Genomic DNA, 24,564 nt, shown 5'->3' on the forward strand with positions numbered 1-24,564 from the left:
TTCCAAACTTACCTCTACTCACGAAAACACTTTCGGTCACTTATGTTCGCAGCTCGACAAAATACACTTTAATCGTCATATTTGGAAATATTGGATCCACCCGTTTAAGGTATGTTAGTAACTAACCGAAATTTGAAATTGGGGGAAAATCGGGGTGCCGAAACTCTAATTACTATCAGTTTCTTATTCCAAATCTTCTGATGAGATAAAAACATGAAAACCAAAAAATAATAAGAAAAAAAAATGAAAAAAAACAAATAGGTTGAGATCACTTTTCACACTCTTTCCTCACAAATAGGTTTGAGATCTTGCAATATTAACACTATCATATCATGCAAATTAAAAGGATATTTGACTAAGCGTATAAACTCTTAAAAGCATCTTATAAGATGTTAAGTAGCTTATAAACTATTAAAAGCTGTTTAGTAATTTGGATTAATTATATTTAAACGCAATTCAATTTTATGTTTAGGAAATTAGAATTCGGACCCCTAATTTAAGTTTTAGAAGTTAGTAAAATTGCAATTCGGCATATATTGGAAAATTTGCTAGACACCCCTTATTTTGAACTTATATAGGTAGAGTTCCTAGTTGCTAGATGAATATAGGCATAGGTCATTTGACCACAAAAAATAATATAAATAAAATAATTAGTATATAGACATAAACATCCTTTGCCCATAAATCTTTTCTCTCCAATCTCACGTTTTTCTCACCCTATGTTTAATCCATCATCTCTCTCTCTCTCTCTCTCTCTCTCTCTCTCTCTCTCTCTCTCTCTCTCTCTCTCTCTCTCTCTCTCTCTCTCTCTCTCTCTCTCTCTCTCTCTCTCTCTCTCTCTCTCTCTCTCTCTCTCTCTCTCTCTCTCTCTCTCTCTCTCTCTCTCTCTCTCTCTCTCTCTCCCTCTCCCTCTCCCTCTCCTCTCCCTCCCTCCCTCCCTCCCTCCCTCCCTCCCCTCTCTCTCTCTCTCTCTCTCTCTCTCTCTCTCTCTCTCTCTCTCTCTCTCTCTCTCTCTCTCTCTCTCTCTGAGAGTCATCGGTAGCGTTTTTAGAGTATGAGTTTGTAAAATATCGTATAGTTTTTTATGAATTAATTTAATGTTTTAGTTAATATTTGGAAGAGAGATTTTTGGGATTTTTTTTTTTTTGATAGAGAGATTTTTTGGGATTTGATTTTAACTAATTATTTATGTAATTATTTATTTTTAATATTTTTAACTCTACTAATTTTCTAACTATAATTTTCAACAATTATGAATCTCCTATTTTTCATCAATATATCTCGAATCTTAAGAGATAAAAATAGAAATTTCATTTGTTAAATCTTAATTTATATATTTGGATTATAAATCTTAATATGTAACATTAAAAAAACTTATTTTACATAAAATAGGAATAATACTACATTATTAAATTTTTCTATGTTAGTGTACTATATTTTCTTATTATATATTAAATTAATTTTTTTTCACTTTTGAAATAATATCCCGTGCATCGCACGTGGAAAAATTGCTAGTTAATTTATTAAAACATAGAAATTTTGACTTGGATCTACACACATAAATTATAATTTAGAGGGACATATAGCAAATTGCCCCATTATATATTAATATTAATTTTAGGTTAGTAATTGAAGGGTAATATATTCACTCCCTTTTAGTGAACATATTTATTTCCACTAGTGGGCAGTGAACTAAATAAAATGAGCTTAATCCCGCTTTGCACCATTTGGAATGGAACCTTATGGCACTTTACACCCTTGAAAAACAATAATAGCACTTTGCACCCTTAAAATACAATAAAACATTCACAATGCACCTTTACTTGAAAAATAAATGATAATTCAATTTTTATTGGCTTTGTTTTTTTGGGCTGCAAAAGAACAAATTAAATAGTTATTTTCTTCAACCTCCATCCTAATTTCGAGCGCACAAATTGCGAAAAAATAAAAATCACACCGAATAATTGAAAAAAAATATAACACTTACAAAATAAAATCAAATAAACTTTTATCACTAAATTATTCGATTGATAGATCTTTTATTGTAACTGGTGAAATATTATGTAGAAATATTTGGAAGAAAGTATGAACTTGAGATAACTTGATAAAGAAATAGTTGAATGATTTTTATTTTCTTCCTAGATCCGCCCCTATTTAAATCCTAATATAATAATATTTTGTTCTAGATCCGCCCCTATTTAAATCCTTCCTAGTATAGACTTCTAACACATAGGGTTTTTCCTCAAACAATAAATAATTAAATTAAGAATTACTCCGTAAATATTTATTTGATTGAGTTGTACTCGAAGAAGGTAGGTGTTGTACCTATAAAGGGAGGAAGGACTCACTAGGGTTTTATTTATCTTCCACCGTCGCTATATTAAATATTTATCGTAAGCAAAAAGAAAACAAAAAGACGATACCTTAATTAAAGGGCCGGCCGGCCACAGAAATTTGGATCGGTATTCAATTCTCAGATATAAGAAAATATTTTTTTAGCAATGGATTCCGATGACGATCTCTACTGCGAATATTCCGACGAAGTCTTGTTCTCGGACAACGAGGACGGACCGGAGGTGGAGGAGGACGACGGCGGCGATGTGGACAGCCGCCGCCGAATAAATTACACAACCCTCACGGAAGAAAGTATCCGGCAGCTACAAGACAAAGACATCTCCGAAGTTTGCGGCCTTCTCTCCGTTTCGAGAGGCCTAGCGTGCACCCTCTTGCGCCACTACAATTGGAGACCCGACTCCGTTTCGGAAAAATGGTTCGCGGACGAGGAAAAAGTCCGCGAGTCAGTCGGGTTATTGCCACCGGAAAAATCCGAATCCGAACCGTTAAACCCTAGCCGCCGCTGCAAGATTTGCCTGGAAAAAATCAAGGGTGGTAAAGAAACGTTGTCTTCCGCATGCGGCCACCACTTTTGCGGTGACTGCTGGAAGAATTACGTTACTTTCTCGATAAACGACGGGCCCGGATGCTTGTCCTTGTGTTGCCCTGAGCCCGGATGCAAAGCCCAAGTGGGGCCCGATATGATGGACTTGTTAGCTTCGGAAGAAGAGAAAGAGAAGTACAATCGATACCTTCTCCGATCCTACGTGGAGCTCCACGGGGCCATAAAGTGGTGTCCTGGCCCTGGATGCGATCGTGCGGTCCAGATCGAATCGGGGGAGTGTAAAAACTACGACGTGACGTGCGACTGCTCGTACGTGTTTTGCTGGAACTGTACGGAGGATATGCACCGGCCCGTCGACTGCGAGACAGTCGAGAAGTGGGTTATTCTGAAAAATTCCGAGGCGGAGAACACGACATGGATAATGGCGTACACGAAGCCGTGCCCGAAGTGCAAACGGAGCATCGAGAAAAACGACGGGTGCAATCACATGACGTGCGGCAAGTCATGCGGGCACCAGTTTTGCTGGCTGTGCCTCGGGAATTGGGACAACGCGCACATCTGCAACGGGTACAAGGACGCGGCGTGCGACAAGGCGGTGATGGGCGCGAGGAAATACCTGGAGAGGTACGCACACTACTACGAGAGATGGGCGGGCAACCACAAGTCGAGGGGTATAGCTTTGTCGTGCCTCGACTGGGCGCGGAAAGAGCTCAGGGACAACCTGATAAACGCCGTGCAGAATGTGGAGGGCGTGCAGATGGAGTTTGCGGTCAAGGCGTGGGAGCAGATTGTCGAGTGCAGGCGCGTGCTCAAGTGGAGCTACGCGTACGCGTACTACTTGTGCTGCTCCGAAAAGGCCGCGAAGATTGCCTTGTTCGAGTTCTTGCAAGGGCAGGCGGAGCTCAATCTCGAGAGGCTGCACCATTGTGCGGAGAAGGAGATGAAAGCGTACGCGAAGGGGGATTGCTCGTTGAACGAATTCGTGGCGTTTAGGGAAAAGGTCGTGGATTTGACGAGTATTACGAAGAGTTACTTTGAGAAGTTGGTTACCGCGTTGGAGAACGATCTTTCTGAGGTTACTGACACTAGCATCGTCAACACTAGCATCATCAAATCGGTGGAAATCGGGCCTTTGGATTATGAAGATATCTATGAAGATCAATGGGACTAGCGAAAAATTCATGAGAGGCAATTCTTAGGTAGTGAGTGTTGAGTTTTGATTGTTTCGTTTGCTTCTTGTTTTCATTTATATGTTTTTAGAATTTCATAAGACCCAAACTTTAACTTGTTGTTTATTTCTTGAGTTTAATAATTGAGATGTTAGTAATAAAATTATACATTTCACTAACAGTTTAAATTTTGGTTCAGGTGAATTCAGTTCGAATTACACTTATATTAAATGTTACGTTTCACTATAGCTTAAGTTTTTTGTTGAGGTCTTTGTGCATTTTTTTTCTCACAGAACTGCCCCTTCGATGTTGGGACCAAATTGCAATTTCTATAATTAAAAAAAAAAATCATAATTTCTTGAAAACCCTAAATCCTAATCAACCTGACAACTTTTAATAAAATAGCAAAGTCCGACCCTACTTCATAGTTTCTTTTCTCAAACCATTTTTGGCAAGTTTTCGATGATATTATTTTATCATAATACCATTATTAATCATCAATGAAATTAATCTATCGTATTTGGAGCATAATATAATTGAAAGTGGAACAAAATGTTTAAGTGGAACAAAATGTTTAAGGAACAAAATGTTTAACTACAAATTGGAACAATTTGTATTCTTTCGAAACTCAATCAACTTTAATAAACTACTAAAAAAATTAACGATGTTACATTTTCTGTTAAAAACTTACAAAAAAAATGTTAAAAAACAAAAACGCAGTCGGGCGGTCTTTTTCTCTCGCAACACTTAGATAAAAACCAATATTCTTGCATCTTTCTCCCGACACATCACCTGGATCACTCTCTCCACAATTGCAAGAAAAATAAAAACTCTCATTTCACTCTCTCATCTCATTCGTCCATAATTTTGTTATATTCCCGAAGAATTTTGTGAAGGTCCAACCTATTGAAGTAATCCGACGTTTAGAAGGAAGCCCAACTCGTTTAATTTGGATCGATTAAATGACATAAACATTTAATTTAGTAATGTGGGTGTAGGGTTTAAGGATATAATGAGAGAAGATGAATTTTAATTTGGGGCATAAAGTAATCAAAGTTGGTTATAAATCTGAATTTGGGGGTTTTGAATTTTTGGAGGTTTTAAATAAAATTTGGGGTTATCATTGATATGCTATTAATTTGGAGGTTTTATATGGAATTAGGGTTGTCAAGCAAAAATTAAACCTCTGCCTCAGCATTTGGAGACGGAAAGGATACAAACTGTCCCAGTCTGTAGTAGGGGCATTTTGGGTCGGACCCCTGTATAATACTCCCTCTGTTTTAATATAAGTGTCGTTTACGGTTAATGCACACTAATTAACAAAGTTAATAAATACTCTTGATTGTAGTGAAAATAATTCATATTTGACAAAATTGATCCTTTTGTGGCTTTAAATCTTTATTAGTTCATTAATCTCATTAATTGTAGGGGTGACTAAAACTTATCCCAATTTTTTCTCACTTCAATACCGAAAAATAAAAATTGGATAATAAATAGGTAATGACATAAATATTTTAACGAAAATAAATACTATACAAATATTAAAAATCTAATTTTTCTTTCTTCAACATCAAACACATAAATCCTCTCGAACCCATCTTTTCTTTACAAATCCTTCAACCTCTTCCTTCTTCTTCTTCACAACAAACCGTCCTAAAAAATCTCAAAACTAAAGAAATTAAAACCTCACACAACTTGCAAAATGGAGTCAAATGACAACAAAATGATAGTTTACGATCAACGAGAACACATTAAGGTAAGTATCGATATCTTTTTTGAGCTTCAAAGTCGATTTTGAAGTTTTTTTTTTGAAACCCGCCGGCAATTTTCGACACATACAAGTCGAATTTTTGGTCAATTTTCGATACCAACGTGTCGAAAAATATATTAAAAAAAAATAAAAAAAATCGACACATACCTGTCAAAATTTGGAGAAATTTCGACAGGTAGGTGTCTAAAAAACACTAATGGTAAAAAAAAATTGCAGTGGTTTCTCGACACATACATGTCGAAATTTCTCAAATTTTCGACATGTATGTGTCGAAATGTTGAGAAATTTCGACATGTATGTGTCGAAAATTGTCGACGGATTTAAAAAAAAAACTTTAAAATCGGCTTCGAAGTTAAAAAAAAAAGACATGGATATACGTACCTTAATGGGTTCTCCTTCCACATATACTACCATATTATTATTGTCTTGTGACTCCATTTTATAAGTTTTGTGAGGTTTTGATTTTTTTGAATTTTTAAGAAGATGAAGAAGAAGATAGGGTTTAAGGGATTTGGGTTTGGAGAGAAGAAAAGAGGTTTTCTTTTTTTTTTTTTCCTTGTTATTGATATGAGGAAAAAAAATTATTTGTCTAAATTGTATTTTGTTTGATGAAGGGCATTTTAGTACATTGCTAATATTTTATTTTATTTAAGGTATTAAATTAAGAAAAAAATGTAAAAACTTCTATAAAAAATAATTTTAAATTTGGTGATACTAAAGTGAAAAAAACTAGAGATTAGTTTTAGTCGCCCCTTAATTATAGGGTAAAATCGAAAAGAAAATATTACCCAATCTTGAAATTCTAAAGTAACACTTAACATCGAAAATAAAATTATGGCTAAAACGACGCTTAAAAAAAGTAACTAATTAAACCCTAGGGCCGTGTTGATTTTTAATTTTGATCAAAGAAGATACGTGTAAGTTGCAAGTATAATGCAACAAAGACTCTATTACGTTATTACTTCTTATCCTTCCATCTTCATTGCGTCCTGCAAAAAAAAAACAAAAAAAAACATGGTTTCTGTTTTGCAGGCGGAAAGCAGCCGCCGCCGGAAGAAACACTACACAATCCTCACTGAAGAAAGAATCCGACAGCTACAAGACAACGACATCTCCCAAGTCTGCAGCCTCCTCTCCGTCTCTAAAACCCTAGCATGCACCCTCTTGCGCCGCCACAATTGGAGCCTCACCTCGATTTCCGACAGATGGCTCGCCGAGGAAAAATTGCTATCCCCACAACAAGAATTGCTAAATCCACTACCACCAAACGAAAAAAACAACATCTGTAATATTTGCTTCGAAGTGGTTAGTAGTGAGGGAATGTTGTCTTGCCCATGTGGACATCCCTTCTGTTCTAATTGCTGGAAGTATTACATAATGGTCTCGATCAACGATGGGCCGGGATGCGTATCTTTGAGTTGCCCCGAGCCCGGATGCAAATCCAGCGTGGGCCCGGAGTTGGTCGACTCCTTAGCTTCGGATGAAGATAAGGAAAGGTACTACAGATACTTTCTCCGATCCTACGTGGAGTGCCACGGGAACATGAGGTGGTGCCCTGCCCCACGATGCGATCGTGCGGTCCAGATCGAAACGCGCGTGCGGAAAAACTACGACGTGGCGTGCGATTGTTCTCACAGGTTCTGCTGGAACTGCGCGGAGGAGTGCCACCGCCCGGTCGACTGCAAGACCGCGGCGGAGTGGATCGAGCTGAGTAGTTCCGAGGAGGATATTAACACCGCCACGTGGATTATGGCTTTCACGAAGTCTTGTCCGGGTTGTGGCACTAACATCGAGAAAAACGAGGGTTGCAATCGCATGATTTGTCGATGGTCGTGCGGACAGCAATTTTGCTGGCTGTGCCTTCAACCGTGGAAAATCCACACCTACACTATTTGCAACGAGAAGAAAGAATGCAATACGAAATTTACGCGTGCCACGAAAATTTTGACGAAATTCGTAAGTTAATACGAAGGATGGGTTTCGAATCATGTGCGCATGCGAATTGCCGTGTCGGATCTTGGAACGGTGCTCGATAAGTTGGGGGGTGAATATTCGAATTACGTCAAGTTCGGGTTCTTGATTGAAGCGTTGGAGCAGATTGTCGAATGCAGGAGCATGTTGAAGTGGAGCTACGTGTACGGTTACTACTTGTCCTTGACGAAGAAAGCGACCAAGATTGAGTTTTTCGAGTTCTTGCAAAAGCAGGCGGAGGTTAATATCGAGAGGCTTCACCGTTGCGCTGACAAGGATATTGAGATGTACGTGAACAACGATTTCGATAGGGCTGATTTTGTGGGTTTTCGGAGGAAGCTTGTGAATTTGACAAATGTCACGAGGAACTACTTTGAGGAGTGGGTTAGAGCGTTGGAGAACGATCTTTCCAAAGTTTCAATCTTTCCGAAGTTATTGAATTTTCAATTTCACAAATTGATGAAACGGACATGCAAATGGAGTCGAGTTCTTAGGTAGTGAGACAACCCGAAGAAGGTTGGGTGAATATATATATACATTGACTTGCCGTTGTCCATATTTGGTATGATTATATTTTGGAATTTCGTATGATCATATTTCGGAGTCGTTGATCTTATTTGAAGTCGTGTGATTATATTTCGGAGTCGTTGATTTTATTTGAAATCGTGTGATTATATTTTCGGAGTTTTGTGTGATTATATTTCGGAGTTTCGGGTCGTTCGGTTTGATAGAAGATGTAACTACATAGGACATGATTATGTTATGTTGGTTATGTATTGTGTATTTACAATTCATCTATCATTTATAAATTTCCAATTTTCGCACTTTCTCAATACTTAGAAAATTTAAAAGAAATTTATGGTCTTCATAACTATAGATTTTAGGTCAAATATTTTAGGAGCTATTCAACTAATGAAACATCTAACTAGATTTATTTTATTTAACCCGTACTCGATTTGGATAAGCTTCAATCGCTAGTAATTCGCTAGTAATTCATTCCCGGCCCGAGAAAAATGATACTCATATACGAAATCTTCCGGTACTAAGAGTGCATCACAGGTAAAAAAATTAGAAAGCATATATACTATTGGCAATAAGATTTGCAGATTCGAAATAAACGTAAAGATAAAACGGTAGGGTTTGTCCGGTACACGTACTACTTAGCGTGTCCGTCTCTTAGAAGGAGCTGGTGGGTTTTGGACAGGTTTCTTAATTTCAGTAACTTTGGAAAGATTATTCTCCAACGCTCGAACCAACTCCCCAAAGTGATTCCTCGTCAATTCGGTCAAACCTCTCAGCTCATCCGTAAAATCCCTAAATTCGTACAGATGAAAATCGGTTTTCGAGTACTTTCCAACCCCCCTCTCAGCACAACGGTGAAGCGTCTCGAGAACGCGCTCGGCCTGCCCTTGCAAGAACAAGAAAAAGGCCAACTTTGCCGAATTCGCGCGCCAAGGCATGTAATACCCGTACGCGTAGCTCCATTTCAACGCGGTCCTGCTTACCGTTATCAGCTCAAAGGCTTCGATCACCAATTCCACTCCATCTCTGGGTAGTTGTTGGTTGTTTTCGGCTACAATCGAAATAAGCTCGTCTTTCGCCCACTTGAGGTTGCTCGCCGCGATTTCCCTAGACTTGTGGTTGGCCGCCCATCTCTCGTAGTACCTCTTCAGTTTTTTCCTCGTATTCGTCAAACTCTTGTCCTCTTCGTACCTGCATAATAATGGCGCCCCGTGAATTTTATTAGTAGTTCAATTGGCCAGTGACGGAACCATGATTTTATGTTCCCGGGCTAAAATTAAGCAGTAAATGTATTTTTTTTTCTAGGGGTGCGATAATGCTACCATACACGAAAACTAATAAATATGTCGGTAAAATGCTCCTGATTTGAGAAAAATACACAAGAATTACAATAGGAAATAAACACTCGAAAAAAAAACCACGCAGTACACAGAAAACACACACTAAAAAAAAACACCCACTACACCAAAACACACATTGAATAAAATGCACTACATCGTGAAACACACACTGGAAATTAAGTGTACTTCTTGTGTACGTTTTTTATGTAGTCCGTGTTTTACACAAGAAGTACACTGAATTTCCAGTGTGTGTTTCACGGTGTAGTGCATTTTATTCAATGTGTGTTTTGGTGTAGTGCGTGTTTTTTAAGTGTGTGTTTTTGGTGTAGTGTGTAGTTTTTTGTCGGGTTGAATTACACAAGAACTACACTGAAAAACACACACTGGAAAAAAAAACCACGGAGTACATCAAAAACACATACTGAAGGAACGATAATCGAGCCCTAGTTGCGTACCTGTTGCAGTCATAGTGTGCTTCTTTCCAGGGTGTGAGGCAGAGCCAGCAAAACTTGTGCTTGCACGGGTCCCGACAGGTGATGTGATTGCAGCCGTGGTTTTTCTCTATCTTCCGACCGCACTCAGGGCACGGCTTCGTGTACGACAACAGCCACTTGTTGTTGTTCTCCTCCGACTCGTTTTGCTTAGTCCACTTCCTCACCGTTTCGCAGTCCGCGGGGCGGTGGCACTCATCCATGCACTTAAAGCAGAAGCCGCACGAACAATCGCACGCCACGTCGTAGTTTTCCCGCTCCACCGATTCGATCCGGACCGCACGATCGCACCCATCGCCCGGGCACCACCTCATGTTCGTGTGGCACTCCACGTAGGATCTGAAAAAGTACCGAGCGATTAAGGAAAATGAAAGTTTAAATTTAGTAATGCGCGTGTAAGGTTTATGGATGTATGTTAATGGGAGAAGATGAATTTTGATTTAGGGAAGTGAAAGATGGTTATGAATTTGAATTTACAGATTTTGAATTTTTTTTGGTTTTAAATAAAATTTGGGGTTATCACTGAATTATGATTTTAATTTGGGGGTTTTAAATCGATTTAGGGTTATAAAGCAAATATTAAAAGGCTCCCAGTTTGTAGTTGAGGGGGCATTTTGAGACGGACTCTATAGTCTAGGGGTTTAAATGTACTTACCCCTATTATATGGGATTATTTTGTAGACCCCCCTCATTTCCAAATTATAGAGAACTAACTACCAAGTGGATTACACTTTAGGGGAAATCTCCTCATTTCGAAAATATTGACATACCCCCCTGAACCACCCTGAAGTCTCTATAATACCCTTTTAAACCCAGTTTTAAGCCCTAGCCCAACACATTTCGGTCTCTCTCTTCCTCTCCCAAATTCAAAATCCCGCCTCCACAAACCTCCCACCGGTGAAATTGCTTTCCGGAGTCATAACTCTCTCTTCGGTGGTCGGAATTCGATGGTTTAACTACCGTTGGATTCCTCTCGTCGAGCTCTTTCTTTTGGTGGTGATTTCATTCAGTTTGGAGTGTTGATCTATTTCTGCAATTTTTTTCATTTGACGACGGTGGTCTTGCCGGAGCTTTGTTTTGTGTTCCACCCGTCGAAATTTGACGGGCTACCCACCGTTAGATTCCTCTCGTCGAGATCTATATTTTTATGTTTTCAGATTTATTTCTATATTTTTTTGCATTTGTGGGCGCGCGGAACCGTGGGTGATTATTAGCGGCGTCTAGGGTTTTGGTAGGAGGCGAGGGGGGTGAGGAGTCACTGTCTGTTTGATTTAAAATCTGTAGCCCAGCAATAACCTCTCTCTCTATCTCTCGTTCTCTTTGTGTTTGTTGATTTTTGAGTGTTTTGATGTTTCTTCAAATTTTGTTGATTTGCACTAAAGTAATTTTTTTTTTTTTTTTTTTATTTTGCAATTGCAACTTAATGAAGGCCATTGATCATTTCCTTGAAGGTGTCAAAATTTTTGTTTGAAGTTACATCTGCTTTGTTCAACAGACTATATGCATTATTGTACATTACTATACATTACTATAGTAACTTGTAGTTACATATGCGTATATTTGTGTATTTTCGATTTGTATTTTATTGGTTCTGAGGTGATTTATAATAAAAATATTGAAATTTGTAAATTTTTGTTGGGGTTTTATGAATTTCTTTTGTATAAGCCAATATTCGTGTGTGTATACAATTGATCGACTAAAAAACTGGGGAAAAAAACGAACATAACTACGAATTTCTATAGGTACTATAGTTACATGTAGTTATTTTCAGTACACTAAACATATTGTTTTGAAAATTAAAAAAAAAAATAATAATAATAATAATAATAATAATTTTATTTTTTAAAAATAAATTTAAAAAATTAATATATATATATATATATATATATATATATATATATATATATATATATATATATATATATATATATATATATATATATATATATATATATATATAAATTTAACAAAGAGGATTATTATTTAAAAAAAAAGGAAAAAATAATAAATAAATCAGAAAAATGATAAATGCAGGACCATAAATACTGGATACAGTTTGGCCAAAAATTGCATCTAAGGGTAGTATAGTACTTTCGCTTCTCCAGGGGTATGTCAAATGATGATTTGGACTTGGGTTTATCACTAGTTTATTTGATGGCTGGGGGTATGTCAAATAACCCCTTATTATATATACTCCCTCTATTCCTAAATAATAGTCGTTTTTCACATTTTCACAACTCTTAATAAATATGTCTTGATTTTAGGAAAATATATATTATTAGACTAAAATACCCTTATTTATTAATTTGGTGTTGAAGAGTTAATAAGTGCATAATTAAAAAATATATAATTAATGTAATGTTGAAATTCTAAATAAGGTGTTTCTACCATGAGATCATGTGTTCTAAACTTATATGAGATATCCCTTCAAATTGCGACACGTGTCCCATAAAAAAAACCTATTTTTTCCTCATTTATGTATTGTCGCAAATACCCTTTGTACAATTATTATTTTTAAAAAATTGGCAATTATAAATTATTAATGAAATGTCAATTTTACCTTCTCTGTTTTAATGCAATTTTAAATCTATATTTATTGCTGAATTAAATTTTATAAAGTCAATTATATCATTATTCGTAAAAATCATTAAACCACCCATCGAAAATTGCATCAACCTGAATTCAAACTTGTGACCATCTGAAAACATTTAAGAATACTTACCATTAAGACACAACACATAATTGACAATAAACTAATAATACGGATATGTATCACAAAGCTACAATTTATAATGGTTATAAAACCTATATAAATAATGTTAAATAAATTATTAATTCTCATATAATTATATATTATTATATATTAAAAATATCCCATGCTAACAAATCTTTATATAATATAATTTAAAAATCTAAGGAAATGCTGATCAACTCGAGTAATTTAAAAATGAATTTCGAAAGAATTTGAAGTTTGAATTGAATCGTAAATTGTAAGATTTAATTAAATCGTAATATTTGAATCAATTAAACTCATGTGTTTTTTATTCAAAAAAAATATTCAAAGATTTGATCGATATATTAAGCTCAATTCGTAGACAATATTCAAATATTTGAATTGGTTAAACTCAATAATTTACAATAGCGTATTAATCAAACTATGTATAGGTAAAGTTTAGTATCTTTTTTTATTGAATTTTATCAGAAAAAATAATAAAATTTAATTCGTAAAAGTCGTAAGATTTAATCGGTTCATGGTTCGATTAAATCTTACGATTTATGATTTGATTCTTACAATTTTACGAATTAAATTATTATTATTATTTGGTTAGAATTGAATTAAAAGGATAGTAGACTTTAATTATAAATAGGTAACTCGATTAATATGTTCTTGTCAGTTGTTGAACTTAATCGATTCAAATTTTTGAATAATATTTACAAATTAAAAGGATTTGCGCTTAATTGATTCAAATCATACGCTTTAATTAATCTTATGATTTGATTCTTACGTAATATAAGAATTATTTTTTTATGATAAAATTGAATTAAAAATGTATTACACTTTAATTAATAGTAGTTAATTTGATTAAAACGTTCTTGTCAATAGTTGAGCGCGCTAATTAATCGATTCAAATATTTGAATAATGTTTACGAATTGAAAGGACTTGAGCTTAATTGGTTCAAATATTACGCTTTGATAAAATTTTACGATTTACGATTAGGTTCTTACATGTGTACAGGAATTAAATTTATTATTTTTTATGACAAAATTGAATTAAAAAGATATTAGACATTACTTATAAATAGTTAAATCAATTATGTAACACGTTATGTCAATAGTTGAGCAACCGATTCAAACATTTGAATAATGTTTACTAATTGAAAGGATTTGAACTTAATCGATTCAAATCTTACTATTTGATTAAATTAAATATTAAAAGAAAATTCACAATATAGTATTTGTAGTATATAATTTTATTTTAAAGTAAGAAAACTACTAACTGGAATGAGTTACAATTTTTTCTTCTTCTAAATAAATATATTATTTTATTTTTTTATTTTGATTTGTCACACTATCGATTTAATAACATAGTGATTTTGAATTAAGTTATGCATTTTTTTATATTTAATTGAGCATTCTTTACATTTTTAAATGGTGGAGTTTATTAATATTTTTAATATTATATATTTAATGATAGATGTTTGGCGTATTGAACTGCAATTCTTTATATTTTTCAAACTTTATTATATTAAATTTGTTAATAATTTATTTAATATCATTTAATAATAATGAATGTTGCAATTAATATTTTAATTAACTGTATTTATACAATTATGGTTAAATAAGTCATAATAAGTTATTGTGCTTGGGTGGTTAGGAGTCATAAATGTGTTCAGATGTTCCAAGTTTGAACTCTAATCAATGCATTTTTTTCGATTATTTATTAAATAAAACTCTGTCACAATGAATTTAAATTAATTATTTAATTAAAATATAGTAGGGGGTAAATTAGATAATTCAATGTTAATCAATTTTATATTAATTTAATAAAAAAATAATGGAAGGATAATTTGGTAAAATACTTCATTTTTTAGAACATAAGTTATTTTTCTAGGGTCCAGATTTAATCTTAGAAAATTAATGGTGATTAATACATATCTTATATAAGTTTAAAACACAAGTGATGTAAAACGGAGAGAGAGGGAGAGTAATATAATTTAAGCTGCAGCTATATGCAAGACTAATTCCACTTGTGCAAGACCAAATTAAAATTTTCAATGTATAAATACTATAATACCCTTACTTATTAAAAAAATAGAAAATTCCAAATGTGCAAGACCAAAAATTCAAAAACACAAAAAACCCTATCACAAGACTACAAAATTACAAGACCAACTCTCATCTTCTCCATCTTCCAAAACCCGCAAGACCTTTCTCCTTCCTCAAAACCTAAACATTCAAAATCATCAAAACTCAACAAATCTTACAAAGATGGCAAGTATGGAGTCAGAACACATCAAAATAGAAGATTCTAACGTGGAAGAACCCAAGAAGATATGCATTTATGGGTTTTTTAGCTAGAATATCGTTTTTCCAAAAACAATCCCGCGCAAACGAATTCGACATTTACAGGTCGAACTTTATAGGTAACAATCGACATTTAGATGTCGATTTTGAGGTATAAAATTCGACATTTGGCAATGTTGAATTCGTGCTATAAATTCGACATGTCAATGTTGATTTTTACCTATGAAATTCGACGCTTAAGCGTCGATTTGTAGCATAGTTTTTCGACACCTTGGTCTCGATTTTTACCAGTTTCAAATTTAATTTGTTTTTCCTCTTTTTTGGGCAGATTTAGGTCACTCATGATTGTGAGCGCTGGGGCTGACGGCGGCGACGATCGGCGGTGGAGCTTGGACGACGGAGCTTGAGCGGCGGAGAAGGTGGGCGTAGATAGGGTTTCAGGAGGGGGTCTGTTTGTTTTTTTAATTCACGCTTCTATGTTTTCTTTTTTTTTTTGTTTTTTCTTCCTCATTATTTATTTATATTTGGTCTTGCATGAGAAAAAAAAGCCAATTTAATTTATGGGTATATTTGTCATTTCATCTTAATAAAATAGAATCTTTTGGAATCTCTCTTTAATTTGGTCTTGCACAAGTGAAATGAGTATTGCATATAACCGCAGCCTATAATTTATCGGAGGAAGATAGTATAAGTTATGTGAAGAGAATCATAGTATGAAGATTTGTTAATACATTCACATCTTAAAAACAAAAGAAAAAAAAAAAAAAAAAAAACTAATTAAACCCTAGGGCCGGCCGTGTTGATTTTTATTTTTGATCGAAGAAGGTATGTGTAAATTGTAAGTATAATGCGACAAGGACTCTATTAGGTTATTACTTATTATCTTATTATCCTTCCATCTTCATTGCGTCCCGCACAAAAAAAAAGAAAAAAAAAACATGGTTTCTGTTTTGCAGATAACGGCGGAAAGCCGGCGGCAGAAACACTACACAATCCTCACGGAAGAAAAAATCCGACAGCTACAAGAAAACCACATCTCCCAAGTCTGCAGCCTTCTCTCCGTTTCTAAAACCCTAGCATGCACCCTCTTGCGCCGCCACAATTGGAGCCTCACCTCGATTTCCGACAACTGGCTCGCCGTCGAGGAAAAATTACTATTCCCACAACAAGAATTGCTAAATCCACTACCACCATACGAAGAAAAAAACAACCTCTGTAATATTTGCTTCGAAGTGGTTAGTAGTGAGAGAATGTTGTCTTGCCCATGTGGACATCCCTTCTGTTCTAATTGCTGGAAGTATTACATAATGGTCTCGATCAACGACGGGCCGGGATGCGTATCTTTGAGTTGCCCCGAGCCCGGATGCAAATCCAGTGTGGGCCCGGAACTAGTCGACTCGTTAGCTTCGGATGAAGATAAAGAAAGGTACTACAGATACTTTCTCCGATCCTACGTAGAGTGCCACGGGAACACGAGGTGGTGCCCTGCCCCACGATGCGATCGCGCGGTCCAGATCGAGACGCGCGTGCGGGAGAACTACGACGTGGCGTGCGATTGTTCTCACAGGTTCTGCTGGAACTGCGGGGAGGAGTGCCACCGCCCCGTCGACTGCAAGACCGTGACGGAGTGGATTGAGCTGAGTAGTTCCGAGGAGGATATTAACACCGCCACGTGGATTATGGCTTATACAAAGCCGTGTCCGGGTTGCGGCACTAACATCGAGAAGGACCAGGGCTGCAATCACATGATCTGTCGAAGTCCATGCAGACGAGAATTTTGCTGGTTGTGCCTACAACCGTGGGAAAACCACACCCACGCTAGTTGCAACGAGAAGAAGGAATGCAATACGGAAGTTAAGCGTGTGAGGAAAAATTTGACGAAATTCGGACATCACTATGAAGGATGGGTTTCGAATCATATGCGCATGCGAACTGCCACGTCGGGTCTTCGAACGGTGCTCGATAAGTTGGGGTGTGAATATTCGAATTACTTTAAGTTCGGGTTCTTGATTGAAGCGTTGGAGCAGATAGTCGAATGCAGGAGCATGTTGAAGTGGAGTTACGTGTACGGTTACTACTTGTCCTTGACGAAGAAAGCGACCAAGATTGCGTTTTTCGAGTTCTTGCAAAAGCAGGCGGAGGTTAATATCGAGAGGCTTCACCGTTGCGCTGCTGACAAGGATATTGAGATGTACGTGAACGACGATTTCGATTGGGCTGATTTTGTGGAGTTTCAGAGGAAGCTTGTGAATTTGACAAATGTCACGAGGAACTACTTTGAGGAGTGGATTAGAGCGTTGGAGAACGATCTTTCCGAAGTTATTGATACTTCGATTTCACAAATTGATGAAACTGACATGCAAATGGAGTCGAGTTCTTAGGTAGTGAGACAACCCGAAGAAGGTTGGTGAATATATATATATATATATATATATATATATATATATATATATATATATATATATATATATATATATATATATATATGTCGTTGTCCATATTTGGTATGCGTTGATTTTATTTCAAGTCGTGTGATTATATTTCGGAGTCTATTGATTTTATTTGAAGTCGCGTGATTATATTTCGGAGTTTCGTGTGATTATATTTCGGAGTCTATTGATTTTATTTGAAGTCGTGTGATTATATTTCGGAGTTTCGGGTCGTTCCCTTTGATAGAAGATGTAATTACACAGGACATGGTTATGTTATGTTGGTTATGTATTGTGTTTTTACAATTGAACTATCATTTATATTTTTTATATGGACAAATTGCAGTTCTGACTTCACCGCAATAAATTTCCAATTTTCGGACTTTCTCGATACTTCGAAAATTTAAAAGAAATTTATGGTCTTCATAACTATAGATCCTAGAACAAATATTTTAGGAGCTATTGAACTAATGAAACATCTAACTAGGTATATTTTGTCAAATGACTTCATTAAAAAAGAAAAGAAAAAGAAAAAGGATTGTAGTCATATGTTTGAATTTTGTAATAGATCCTTTGAAGCTTAATTAATCTAATTTAATTAGTTCATGTGTTCATAATTTAGTTAGCTTAATTGTATTTCATTATCGGTACAAGAATTATATTAATTATTCAATTTAATTGTAGGAATCATATAGCTTAATAAGTGTAGTTCAACTTCGATAATTTAACAACTGAACTTAACAAAGGCTTACACTAACTAGTTATATATAGCAGGCTCCAACTCCCCTGCTTGAAGCTTCAATCGCTAGTAATTAATTGCCGGGCCGGAAAAAATGATATTCATATTGTAAAATTATTGTCCTATAGTAAAATTATTGTACTAGAATATACTTAATTACGAAATCTTCCGGTATAAGAGTCCATCAGAGGTAAAAATTAGAAAGCATATATACTATTGGCAATAAGTTTTGCAGATTCGAAATAAACGTAAATGTAAAACGTAGGGTTTGTTCAGCGTGTCCGTCTCTTAGAAGGAGCTGGTGGTTTTTCGACAGGTTTCTTAACTTCAGTAACTTCGGAAAGATTATTCTCCAACGCTCGAACCAACTCCCCAAAGTGATTCCTCGTCAATTCGATCAAACCTCTCAGCTCATCTGTAAAATCCCTAAACTCGTACAGATGAAAATCGGTTTTCGAGTACTTTTCAACCCCCCTCTCAGCACAACGGTGAAGCGTCTCGAGAACGCGCTCGGCCTGCCCTTGCAAGAACAAGAAAAAGGCCAACTTTGCCGAATTTGCACGCCAAGGCACGTAGTAACCGTACGCGTAGCTCCATTTCAACGCGGTCCTGCTTTCCGTTATCAGCTCAAAGGCTTCGATCACCAATTCCACTCCATCTTCTGGTAGTTGTTGGTTGTTTTCGGCTACAACCGAAATAAGCTCGTCTTTCGCCCACTTGAGGTTACCCGCCGCGATTTCCCTCGACTTGTGGTTGGCCGCCCATCTCTCGTAGTAATGCATGTATCTCTTCAGTTTTTTCCTCGTATTCGTCAAACTCTCGTCCTCTTCGTACCTGCATAACAATGGTGCCCCGTAAATTTTATTAGTAGTTCAATTGGCCAGTGACGGAACCATGATTTTATGTTTCCGGGGTAAAATTAAGCAGTAAATGTATTTTTTTTCTAGGGGTGCGATAATACTACACGAAAATTAATAATTATGTCGGTAAAATACTACTGATTTGAGAAAAATACAATAGAAAATACACACCCAAAAAAAACCACACACTTAAAAAAAACACGCACTACACCAAACACACATTGAATAAAATGCACTACACCGTGAAACACACACTGGAAATTAAGTGTACTTCTTGTCTACGTTTTTTATGTAGTATGTGTTTTACACAAGAAGTACACTGAATTTTCAGTGTATTTCACGGTGTAGTGCATTTTATTCAATGTGTGTTTTGGTGTAGTGCATTTTTTTTTTTTTTAAGTATGTGTTTTTGGTGTAGTCTGTGGTTTTTTTTTAGGGTTGAATTACACAAGAAAACACACACTAAAAAAAACCACGCAGTACATCAAAAACACATACTGAAGGAACGATAATCGGCCCTGTTTGCGTACCTGTTGCAGTCATAGTGTGCTTCTTTCCAAGGAGTGAGGCAGAGCCAGCAAAACTCGTGCTTGCACGGGTCCCGACAGGTTATATGATTGCAGCCTTGGTTTTTCTCTATCTTCCGACCGCACTCAGGGCACGGCTTCGTGTACGACAACAGCCACTTGTTGTTGTTCTCCTCCGACTCGTTTTGCTTAGTCCACTTCCTCACCGTTTCGCAGTCCGCGGGGCGGTGGCACTCATCCATGCACTTAAAGCAGAAGCCGCGCGAACAATCGCACGCCACGTCGTAGTTTTCCCGCTCCACCGATTGGATCCGGACGGCACGATCGCACCCGTCGCCCGGGCACCACCTCATGTTCGCGTGGCACTCCACGTAGGATCGGAAAAAGTACCGGTTGTACTTTTCTCTATCTTCTTCGGAAGCCAATAGCTCGATCATGTCCGGGCCCACGTCGGATTTGCACTTGGGTTCCGGGCAGGAGAGGCGCAGGCATGCGGGCCCGTTGTTGATTGAGATGGATACGTAGCTCCTCCAGCAATCCATGCAGAAGGGGTGGCCGCACGTGCATGAAAACATGACGTTGTCAGCATTGAATTCTTCGAAGCAAATATTGCAGAGGCTGTTGTTGTCGTTGTTGTTTGGTGGTGGATTTAGAGATTCTTGCGGCGGGGATAGGCCGAGCGAGAGGCGGACTTTTTCCTCGTCGGAGAACCACTTGTCGGAAACGGCGGAGATGCTCCAGTTGTGGCGGCGCAAGAGGGTGCATGCTAGGGTTTTAGAAACGGAGAGAAGACTGCTGACTTGGGAGATGTCGTTGTCTTGTAGCTGCCGGATTCTTTCTTCCGTGAGGATTGTGTAGTGCTTCTGGCGGCGGCGGCTACTGTTTCTGCCGCCGCCGTATTCCGCCAGTTCCTCCTCCTCCTCGCCGGAATCAGTTTCCTCCGCGGCCTCGCTGCCGGAATCATCAATTTCCTCCACATCATCGCCGTACGAATATTCGTCGTGGTAAGAATCTTTGTCGGAATCCATGGAAACTGCAAAATTGTCAAACAATTTGTGCCCTTAGTTTCTGAGAAAGAGAAGCTTGTATTTATGTGTTTTTTTTTTTTTTTTATTAGTTGTATTTATGTGTTTGAAATAAGAACGAAGGAAGATTATATATATAATAACCTAATAGAGTAATAGAGTCCTTCCAGGACACAGTTACCTACTTTGATAAAAAAAGATTCCCAATCAGGACTTACTAATTCTATTCAATAAATCTGGTAGGAATATCTTCCTTATAAACTATCATAGTCTTGTTTTCTTTCTTTCTCTTTTTTTTTGACAAATTACGGTCACCCTGATGTAAAGTTAAATTACGAAAAACATCCTTCATGTTAGAATAATTACAGTCATCCATCCCTTAACTATCTATTGTCTTAAGGAAAAATCCCTTCCGAGGTTAATTTAGAGGAGTTCATTCGGTAAAATCGTACCGGAATTTCGGTACATCAATTTTCGTGTCGTTTACCGAACCAAAATATACGATTTGGTTCGGTAAACTACCGAGCTACATAAATTTTATTGAAAATATTTGAAAGGAGGGAGTTAACTGTAATTATTCAAATATAAGGAGTTTTTCTTCATAATTTGACGTTACCTCAGGTGTGACCGTAAGTTAGTACATTGGTGATTGGATATATTCTACACTATCACACATTCTATATTGGATATATTCTACACTATCACACATTCTATTTGGATCCACTTCTAGAAAGTGCATTAATATTTCAACAGACGTATTAATCGAAATTTTCCTCCGGATCGAAAGATCATCAGAACAATGAAATTGGGTCATGAAAATTAATCCCAAGTACCTAAAACATTATCAACCTAACCCTAAAATAAAAGAAAAAGATTATTATGGCCATTGGTGGAAAACGACCAGTAGAAGTAGAATCGAAGTTCGTTAGACGAAAAAGGAAGAAAAAAGCTCGAATATGACTAAAGAAAATTTTAAAAGTGTAATGCAAAACGACATTTTTCTCGTACGGATTCGAACACACAAAGTCGAAAAAATATTCGATAAATCAACACCCCAAGTTTAAATCAGTGTAATAATATCTCATTCTAAATAACATCCAACATTCTAAGTATGCAACAGCTACCAAGAACCATAAACATACAACTCGTCGTCTTCACTACTACCTCCGAAAAACTCCGTTTCTCCGCTTCAGAAAGATCGTTCTCCACTGCTCTAACCAATTTCTCAACGTAACTCCTCGCGTCATCGGTCGTATCCACAAGCTTTTCCTGATTATCCGAACGAAAATCGGCGCACACGTATTTTACCATCTCCACCTCAGCAAAACGTTGAAGCTTTTCTAGTGCAACCTCCGCGTCCTCTTGCATTGCAGGTTCCGTAAATATGCAATCTTTTTTTTCTCGGTTATCGGCAAGTAATACCCATACGCGAAACTCCACTTCAATACTTTCCTGGATTCGACTATCGTTTCCAACGCCTCGATCACGAAAGGCAATCTACACTTCTTCTTGGCCCGACAAAGATTATCCAGGGCGGTTTCCCTGGATTTATGATTCCAGGCCCATCTCTCGTAGTGACGCGCGTATCTCTTCAAGTTTGCCCTTGTCGACTCCAGACGGCGTTCCTTATCTCTTCTCTCGCTGTATTTGTCGCAGAAGTGGAGGAATTTCCAGGGACTGAGGCACAGCCAGCAGAACTCGTAACCACACGGGCGCGGACACGTCATGTGATCGCAGCCCTCGTTTTTCTCAATCTTCTTTCGACACTTCGGACATTGCTTCGTGCTAGCCCTTATCCACTTATTGTTGTCCGTATCGGAAGTCTGCAGTTTCATCCACTTGTTTACGATTCTGCAGCCGACAGGGTGGTGTCTCTCTTCCAAACAATTCCAACAGAACCCGTACGAACAATCGCAAACCACGTCGTAGTTTCCGGGATCCTTGGAATGAATCTGGACCGCTAGATTGCATCCAGGCCCCTGGCACCACTTCCGTTTTCGACTTCCCTCCACGTAGGACCTGAGAAGATATCGATAGTATCTGTCTTTATCGTAATCGGAAGCCAACGAGTCGATTAATTCCAGGCCTGGATTGGCTTTGCATTCAAGCTCAGGACAACGCAATCCCAAGCATCCCGGACCGTCGTTAATCGAGACGGCAACGTAAGACTTCCAGCAATTAGTACAAAAGGGATGTCCACATGGCCCTGACAACATATTCTCAAGCTCGATTCTCTCGAAACAAATCTTGCAGAGGTTGTTGTCCGGTGGTGGTTGTTCCGGCAATAAACCGACAGACTCGCGAACTTTTTCCTCGTCGGAAAACCATTCGTCGAAAACGGAGTTTGTGCTCCAATTGTTACGGAGCAAGAGTGTGCAGGCTACACCTATGGAAACGGAGAGATGTGTGGAGACTTTGGAGATATCGTTATTTTGGAGATGTCTGATTCCTTTTTCATTGAGGATTGTGTAATTTTTCCGATTCATAGCGCCGCCGTGTTCAGCCAGTTGCTCCGCCGGGTTGTGTAATCTATGATGGATAAACCCTTGCCGCTCCTTAAACTTGGTCCTTACGGCTTAAACTTGTCCCAAGAAGACGAGTGTGTGTAAATTATTAGTAATCTAATTTGATTTTTGGTCGTATATATATTAGTAACCTAATATAGTCCCTATTTTAATCAAGGAAAAATACCAAAAAATTTTAATTAAAAAAAGGCAAATTCCACTTAACCCCTATACTTTAACCTGATCTCACTTTACCCCTTCTACTTATAATTGTATAACTATACCATCCACTAATTTAAATATTGCATCAATTAACTACTATTGCAGGAGACACCGAACTCTGGTGGGAAAAACAAATTTTAGAATAAAAACTTCAATATATTTGGAAGATGGGGGTTAATATGTAATATTTGTTAAAATTGATGACAAAAGAAAAATGTTGGTTAAATTAGAACTTTGGGGATGAAATAGAGTAAATAATCCCACACACCACTCTCTCTCTTCTAAATATAATCACAAGTCTCTTCTTTTTCTACTCTTTCTTTCTCTCTCTCTCACTCACACACACACACACATCTCAATTAAAGATGATTTTTTATGGCATGGGGTACGACTGAATATGGTGACGGTGACGATAAATTGCGAATCTTTCTTTGGTGAGAGTAGAAGCAGGGCGGTGAAGTGGAGCGGAGTTGGTGATCAATAGGTGTCCGAGTGGTGGTGATTCAGTTGCTCGAGTGATTTGTTGCAGCCGTGGACTCGGAGTGGAGGAGACACATAATGGTGATATTTTGATTCTGCAAAATTAGCAAACAATAAACAGCAAAAATCAAACAATAAACAACAACAAAGGAGACACATGGTGCTGCACTTTTGAGTGGTGAATCTTTTTTTAGATACTATTGTTTGCTATTTTGATGTTTCCCAATGTGGTGGATTTTGTAGGCAACAGGAGAAGTTGAATCGCAGATACAAACTGCAAATAAAATCTCCAAATGCAGAGGGGTTAATCGTCAAATCTGCAGGGGAATTGATTTCAATCTTATGGGGAGAAAAGACGTGGGATTTTAACTTTTATAAAGTGAGCTATTATTTGAGGATTTTTATTTTCCATATTTTACTAGGGGTATTTTAGACATAATAAAAAATAATAACCCTGAGGTATGGTCAAATTACCAAAAAACCACTCTTGTTTGGATAGTTACGTCTACCCCTCAATTATGAATCTTCTTACACCAACACCATTATGGTGTCAAATTCAACATAATCATCTAGATTCAGTGTGCTCTAG

At 37.1% G+C, this 24,564-nt stretch overlaps 5 protein-coding genes and 1 pseudogene across 5 annotated transcripts; 3 read left to right on the top strand and 3 right to left on the bottom strand.

The window, feature by feature from the left end:
• Positions 1 to 2,446: 2,446 nt before the first annotated feature.
• LOC105957293 (putative E3 ubiquitin-protein ligase ARI8) lies at positions 2,447 to 4,231 on the top strand. Its single transcript, XM_012981225.2, has one exon. It carries the CDS (start codon positions 2,502 to 2,504, stop codon positions 4,068 to 4,070), a length of 1,569 nt encoding a protein of 522 aa, XP_012836679.2. The 5' UTR covers positions 2,447 to 2,501; the 3' UTR covers positions 4,071 to 4,231.
• A 2,580-nt stretch (positions 4,232 to 6,811) lies between these two features.
• Positions 6,812 to 8,434, top strand: LOC105957284 (putative E3 ubiquitin-protein ligase ARI5). Its single transcript, XM_012981217.2, is given in 1 exon segment — positions 6,812 to 8,434. A coding segment is annotated over 1 exon segment (1,455 nt). The 5' UTR covers positions 6,812 to 6,853; the 3' UTR covers positions 8,309 to 8,434.
• Positions 8,435 to 8,814: 380 nt separating this feature from the next.
• Positions 8,815 to 10,594, bottom strand: LOC105957283 (putative E3 ubiquitin-protein ligase ARI7). The gene is made up of 2 exons (XM_012981216.2): positions 10,128 to 10,594; positions 8,815 to 9,523 (listed from the first exon to the last, which is right to left on the bottom strand). Exons 1-2 carry the CDS (start codon positions 10,475 to 10,477, stop codon positions 8,971 to 8,973), a joined length of 903 nt encoding a protein of 300 aa, XP_012836670.2. The 5' UTR covers positions 10,478 to 10,594; the 3' UTR covers positions 8,815 to 8,970.
• A 5,533-nt stretch (positions 10,595 to 16,127) lies between these two features.
• Positions 16,128 to 17,570, top strand: LOC105957282 (putative E3 ubiquitin-protein ligase ARI8). The gene has a single exon (XM_012981215.2). The coding sequence runs from the start codon at positions 16,128 to 16,130 to the stop codon at positions 17,568 to 17,570; it is 1,443 nt and encodes a 480-aa protein (XP_012836669.1).
• Positions 17,571 to 18,629: 1,059 nt separating this feature from the next.
• LOC105957327 (putative E3 ubiquitin-protein ligase ARI8 pseudogene) lies at positions 18,630 to 20,846 on the bottom strand (annotated as a pseudogene).
• A 1,263-nt stretch (positions 20,847 to 22,109) lies between these two features.
• Positions 22,110 to 23,255, bottom strand: LOC105957279 (putative E3 ubiquitin-protein ligase ARI7). Its single transcript, XM_012981212.2, has one exon. The coding sequence runs from the start codon at positions 23,253 to 23,255 to the stop codon at positions 22,110 to 22,112; it is 1,146 nt and encodes a 381-aa protein (XP_012836666.2).
• Positions 23,256 to 24,564: the final 1,309 nt, after the last annotated feature.

The sequence above is a fragment of the Erythranthe guttata genome, chromosome 6, assembly GCF_056151865.1.
Source record: "Erythranthe guttata isolate IM_541 chromosome 6, IM_541, whole genome shotgun sequence".
In the NCBI taxonomy this organism is placed as follows: Eukaryota; Viridiplantae; Streptophyta; class Magnoliopsida; order Lamiales; family Phrymaceae; genus Erythranthe; species Erythranthe guttata.

Excerpts from the sequence above, each read along its gene's own strand:
- LOC105957283 (XM_012981216.2), bottom strand. The coding sequence starts at position 10,477 with ATGAGGTGGTGCCCGGGCGATGGGTGCGATCGTGCGGTCCGGATCGAA. Across the intron at positions 9,524-10,127 it reads GCACACTATGACTGCAACAG|GTACGAAGAGGACAAGAGTT; the intron begins GTACGCAACTAG and ends ATTATTATGCAG.
- LOC105957293 (XM_012981225.2), top strand. The coding sequence starts at position 2,502 with ATGGATTCCGATGACGATCTCTACTGCGAATATTCCGACGAAGTCTTG.
- LOC105957279 (XM_012981212.2), bottom strand. The coding sequence starts at position 23,255 with ATGAATCGGAAAAATTACACAATCCTCAATGAAAAAGGAATCAGACAT.
- LOC105957282 (XM_012981215.2), top strand. The coding sequence starts at position 16,128 with ATGGTTTCTGTTTTGCAGATAACGGCGGAAAGCCGGCGGCAGAAACAC.